Raw genomic sequence first — 6,814 nt, 5'->3', positions numbered from 1 at the left:
CATTTAACATTATATAACATACATTTATAATACAATTTATTAACATATTCAGTGCTAGATTTATTACTTTGAAAAAAATCATATTTACCTGAACACCAAATACAGTCTTAAAGTTGGCTCTACATTAAATTTATGTCTGCATTTTGATTTACAACAAGAATTAAATAAAAAGAAAAAAATAAAAATATAAATAGTGCACATAGAGTTGTTTTTTTTTTTTTTTTAGAAAATTCAAATGAGAAAACAGCTCTTTGCCAAACAAAAATGTTCTATACAAATATGAACATAGATCAAGGGGATTGTCCTTTACTTAGCTATTTTTATGATCAATTCCCTGCCACCACCACCCAAAAAATTAATACAATGATCCCATATTTCTTTAATCCATATTTGTGGGATGATATTAAATCTCATTAGGAATGCACAGTCTCCAAACCCTTATATTTCTTCTTCAGTTACTAAAGGAAAATCTGTTGGAATATCAGATTACAGAATAACTAGTGTTTGCAGAACATTTGCATACTTGCAAAGACTTTATGTATGTTTTCTCATTACATCCTGAGGACAAGCCCATAGATTTATTAAGTACATTTTCTGGAGGAGAGAAATGAGAGGCAATTTACCCATGGGGGTAAAGTAGTAAGCTTCAAAGTAAAGATTTATTATTCACTTATTGTATGACAGGCACTTGGGGGCTAAAAAAGGGCAAAAACAAGGTCCTTGCCCTCCAGAGGGACACTTTCTAAATGGAAGATGAATAAATAAATAATCATGTGCATACAATCTGTATAGAGTACTCATGGAGGCAACGTTAGAGGCAATCCGCTATGTATAACTTGCTATTCCTTTTAAATATACAATGAAGTAATCATGTAAATTTCATTTTTTCTCTTCTATTCCATCCCTGGAGATGACCACCATTAGGCAGAAATAGATGTGTATATGTGTATATCTATGTCTGTATATATATATATATATATATATATATATATATATATGTGTGTGTGTGTGTGTGTGTGTGTGTGTGTGTGTGTGTGTGTATTTATGTGTGTATGTAAAATTGTTTTGTAAAAACTTCTATGTATCAGTTCTGTCTCTGAATGCAAATAACATCTTTTTTATAGTCTGTAAAAGTCCATTTTGGTAGTTAAAAGTTTCAAGGTAATTATTTGCTCACCATCATTCTTAAAAAAGTATTCCTGTTATTATACACAATGTTCTCTGTCTTTGTTCTGTTCATTTTACTCTTCTTTATTTTGTGCACATCTTTTCACATTTTTCTAAAATCATCGAGCTCTTTATTTCTCACTACACAGTGTCATTCCATCAGATTCATATACCTCAATATGTTCAGGTAAGGTTTTCATCTAGATCTTTCTGACTCCAGGTTCATCACTTTCCCATGAAGCTCCCTATATGAGCACTTTAGGTTTATATTTACTTTTCCCAGAACCTACCTAATATGTGGACATAGGTGAATGAAACTGCAAAGTGGAGAGTTGGTCAAGAATCTTCACAAAAGTATCTTGGGTTTGAAGTCCCAACTCTTGTATTTACTTGATCCTTTTCAAGAAACTTTTCTCTCATCGTTGTTAGATATTCCAGATATCCAGCTACCTTAAATCAGGAGAGATCACTGTTGCTGCAAGATTGGAGGCAGAGTTAGTAGCCTTCCTTCCTGCTTAGCCCCAGGATGAACAACGGAAAGCAGATGTATGAGAGAGTGACTCTAAGGACTGGTATCTCAAGTTGGGTCCCATATCATTAAATCCTAGTAGTGAAATACATGGAAGTCAGTAGCCGAAGACTTAAATCAAGCAGAATCCTTAAACAAATTTTGAAGAAGAGAAGATCTTGAGACTATTTTCCCTTAGAGACAACTGACTGCTCTACATTTACCATGTATAAAACATGTCCTTAAACTCTGCTCTGACCACAGGGATCAAATGAGTTCTCCAGGAGACCATTTCCTTAACTGTATTCTGTTGTTAACCTACCTCATTGTTAGGAGGGATAGAAAATGTCCTTGACATGATAGTCAAGGTCAAGTTTCTATTCATGGCATTTTCTCCTTATCAAGCTTGAGGAAAGACACTGAACTTTTTCAAAGTTTTAATCTATTCACTGGTAAAGTACACATAAAACTCCCAACTCAATATATCCTGAAGGAATATTATGAATGTTAGTGTTATCATTGGATATGAAAGATGTGGTGTGGTATGGTATTGGACTTTAGATAGAAGATCCAGGTTTGGAATCCTTGTTCTACCCCTTTTTAATAGGTACCAAATGCTCAGTGATCAAATTGAATTGAATCAAACCACCAATGACATGGAAAATGCAAAGATATCAGGCTTATCAAATTTTCAGAAGACTAATGTCTATGGAGATTAGCTAACAATAAAGTGCTGTATTTTTTCATGCTTCCAGCTCATAATGATATGGGAGGATTTAGACAGATAAAGCAGAAGGTACATATTTGATATGTCCCAATAGGGCCACAGGTATCTGGAAATGGGCTATTATATGGAGACCATGCCAGTAGGATAAGAGGGAGACAAGCAGGATTAAATATATTATCCATGGTCACATAGCCAATAAATGTCTGAGGCTGGATTTTAACTCCTATCCTCCTAAGTCCAGGAAAGGTGCTCTATCCATTGTGCCACCTAACTGCACCCTTGGAGGGGAACTATTGAGAGGAATAGAGGAAGGGAATCACAGAATCTCAAAGGCAAAGCTCTCTCAAATGTCATCAAATCTAATCCATGCCTGAAAAAGAATATTCTCTTTAGTGGATCTAAACCAATGTATGGATAACCCACTTGGAGACCTTCCAATGTGCTTAAGATGGGTCTCTAGCTCTTGTAAAATAGCTCAAATGAACATATTCTGGTAAACTTTATTTCAACCCACAAACAATCATAAGATGTAAAAAATAACCCCCACAGAAACAAAACACCTATTAAGACACAGAAACATGAAACACGCATATACATAGACATATATTAACTAGAATGAAATTGAAATTAACATTGGCATGAGAATATTACAGGGATATTACAATGAAATCCATCTTTCCCATGGGATTAAAGTATTTTATAAGCTGTAAGAATCATCTTGTGGTTCATAGTCCTTCCTAAATATAGCCATAGTATAGTAGTTTTCTGGAGCAACCTCCAAGTGGCTCACAGAGAGATTAGTACATTTAGAGTCTGAGCACCTGAATTGTACAATCAATAAATGCTATACATCAGGATTTAATTTATTTAATTTTGCTGATATAAATTGATCTGAAATAATCGAGATTTCAGAAAGAGATGGAGAAAATAATAACAGATTAAATTTCAAAGTGTTTCAAGTATACATTTTTATTTGGAGAACTGATTCTTTTGCATTTGCCAATTCATTTCTTATTTGTGGGCTGCTGAATAAGCAATACCATTAGCAGCAAAGCTATATCTTCTAAAAAAGTCAATAACTTTGCTCTTGAAATAAAAGAAATGTTCAAAACTTATGTAGTTTATCTTCCTTTTTCTAGGAAAATCACTACAACTACTGTCATGCATTTCAAAGTGTGTGCAGGGATACTATATAGGTGGAGCAGTGGGGGATGTGTAAGGCTTGGGATAAACAAATCATTTTCATAAGTTCAGAGCCTCAGTCATTTACTGTGCAATTTTGTACAAATCCCTTATCCCTGTTTGCCTCAGTTCCTTATTTGCGAAGTGAATGGGAGAAAGAAATAGGAAAACACTCCAGCATCTTGCTAAGAAAACCCAAAAATGGAGTCACAAAGAGTCTGACAAAAGTAAACAAGAAGAAGACAACACACATATTCATTCTACATTACAGTATTCATTCTGCATTACATTCTTATAAGACAGAGGTTAGTAGTAAGGACCTTTACACATGAGGAAACTGAGATTGGAACTTGTTTAGAAATATAAATATGAAATTATGTAAGACAATAAATTCAGTTCTCTCCTAACTTCAAACCCATGACAGCTAAATAAATAAAATTATCTCTGAAAAAGCTTGAATTGTTCTTCTCTGTGAATAAGAAAAATCATCTCTTTATAGAGTGGATCCCAACGTGGACAAGATAAAGATGGGATTTTCTAAGAAAAATGATTAATTAATTGAAGTTGTTGTCCCCTTAAAGCTTTCCCGAAAGCATTCTTGATGTCTTTGTTCCTAAGACTATAGACTAGAGGGTTCAACATAGGGATGACCATAGTGTAGAACACTGAAACCATTTTGTCTGAGTCCATCGAATGATTTGAGCTGGGTTGAAAGTACATGAAGATGATTGTCCCATAAAATATAGACACTGCTGTGAGATGAGAAACACAAGTGGAGAACGCTTTCTGACGGCCTTCTGCAGAACGGATCTTCAGGATCGTGATGAAGATTAGCAAGTAAGAAGTAAAGATGACAAGAAATGGGAAAAAAGAAGTTAATGAACCTAAGATAAAGATTAATGACTCAATGACATGAATATCAGAGCAAGAGAGAACTAGGAGAGGGGGAATATCACAGAAAAAGTGATGGATTATATTACTCCCACAAAAGGAAAGGCTAAATGTGTTTCCCATTACTATGGAGGAAGTCAGAAAGCCACAGAAGTAAGCACCACTGGCCAGATGTGCACATAGACTTGATGTCATGATAGTGGTGTAATGTAAAGGCTTACACACAGCAGCATGGCGATCATAGGCCATGGTGGCTAAAAGGAAACTTTCAGTAGTAGCAAAAGCTCCAAAGAAGAACAATTGTGTAGCACATCCATTATAGGAAATGATCTTGTCCCCTGTTAGGAACCCAGACATTACTTTGGGAGTAATAGTTGAGGAGTAACCAAAATCCACCAGAGAGAGGTTACTGAGGAAGAAGTACATGGGAGTGTGGAGGCGAGGATCCCAGGAGATCAGAGCTACTATCCCCAGGTTCCCTAACAGGGTGATGAGATAGATGAGGATGAACATGATGAAGAGAGGGACCTGAAGCTCTGGAACATCTGTTAATCCTGTAAGGATGAACTCATTCACTTCAGATCTGTTCTCTATAGATGTCATTTGGGAGTAATGTCATTCACCTGCAATAAAAGAATAATCATTAGAAAAAATCCATCCTGCATGAAGAATAACTTCAAAACAGAAAACACAGACCTTTCTTATGTGAGTGCTCCAAATAAGCCATTAAGAGATCAAGAATATCTAATTAATATCTAATCATCACTGTTGCTCTAGCAAAATTCAATCCAAAATTCCCCCATCTGTTTTCTCATAGAGAACTCCTTATGTATCATTTTCCACTTTATAAGTCTACTAAAATTTAATAATCTTCAGTGACATTTCCCATTTTAGTTGAGGAAAGTAACTTGTTCTCTTGCAAAAAAATAATCTGCATAGGAAGGGGGATTACAATTGGTCAGGGTTAGAAAACTAAATCTTTTGCTTATGAATATACTTTACTCTTAGGAGGCAGAGAGAAAAGAGGAATAAAGGAGAAGAGGGAGGAGCCAAAGAAGAGGAAAGTTAAAAGACTGAAAAAAGGGAGGAGAAGATCAAAAAATGCTGGTCAAGAATTAGCTGTAACAGAATATTCTCTCTAATTCTCTCTCTCAATGCCTTTTTCTCTGTCTCTCTGTCTCTGTCTCTGTATCTCTGCATTTCTTCATATTTATCTCTGTCTTTATGTCTCTGTCTTTTCCTTTTACTTTTGTCTGCTTGCTTATCCCTGTATGACTTTTTATCCATGTATCTATTTATTTACCTTTCTCTGTTTTTCTCCTCAAAGAACAGCTCTAGGTTTCTTGATGAAAATTATATTTATATCCACCAAAAGTGCAAAATGAAGGAAGAATTATGAGAAAATTTTGTCATGCATTTGATTATCATAAAACAAGAGGAATTATTAGGTAGGATCAAAATAAATGCAGTGTTACAAGAGCACATGTAGAGTAATTAAATTATTCCTATATCTGAGATAAAGAAAGGAAAAATAGCAAGAATGAGTAATGCACGTTATGCTTGGGCAGAGTCAATTAAAGACATTTCAGAGGAAGGATAAAGTAGGATCCTATGGGTGAACTCTACAAAGAATTCAAACTTGAAGGGACCGAATGGTCGCAAGAATGAAACTGAAGATATGGGAAGGAAAAAAATCAGTAATCAGGCAGATTGAGATGTTAAAAAAAAATTACAAAAAAGAAAATAAAAACAAAGGAGAGATAACCAAGGATGAATGTTAAAGCAAATGTTATCTTACAGTAATATCTTACAGAGAAATGCCAGGACTTTGAAATGAGCAAACCCCAGAAAGTTAAATATGACAAAAGGTGGATATTTTTATTGAAGAATTAGCTATTTTGGGAAACAAAGGATAACCATACAAGGAATTGAATTGATTCTCAAGACTAATGAGAAAAGCAAAAAGCAAAAGCAGAGCTGCTCAATTTGTATTTTGTTTCTATTTTCTCTGACAAAGAGAGTGATCTTTGGTTTGAGAACAGAACAAATAAGAATTGATGGGAAATATCATGAGAACTAGAATCAATATTAGTAGAAAGTGCTAAGCACTGTGCTACACTCCAAAAATATTATCTTATTTGATTCTCACAGCAAGCCTGTGATGCTGGTTTTGTTATCTCCCTTTTAAAGTTGAGGAAATTGAAGTCAACAGGGATTGAGTAACATGGTCAGGATTATACCTGAAATGTCTGTGAATAATTTGAATTCAGGCCTTCCTGACACCAGTCACAGAGAATAATCCACTCTACCAGAGCTGTTTCTTTAACATTTTTTCCCTT

General features: G+C 34.8%; 1 protein-coding gene across 1 annotated transcript; it reads right to left on the bottom strand.

Moving 5' to 3' along the window:
* Positions 1-4,121: 4,121 nt before the first annotated feature.
* Positions 4,122-5,078, bottom strand: LOC100917110 (olfactory receptor 5B2-like). The gene has a single exon (XM_003773983.1). The coding sequence runs from the start codon at positions 5,076-5,078 to the stop codon at positions 4,122-4,124; it is 957 nt and encodes a 318-aa protein (XP_003774031.1).
* Between the last annotated feature and the right edge of the window lie 1,736 nt (positions 5,079-6,814).

This window comes from Sarcophilus harrisii, chromosome 6, assembly GCF_902635505.1.
Source record: "Sarcophilus harrisii chromosome 6, mSarHar1.11, whole genome shotgun sequence".
NCBI lineage: Eukaryota > Metazoa > Chordata > Mammalia > Dasyuromorphia > Dasyuridae > Sarcophilus > Sarcophilus harrisii.
This window is presented reverse-complemented; position numbering and strand designations above follow the sequence as displayed.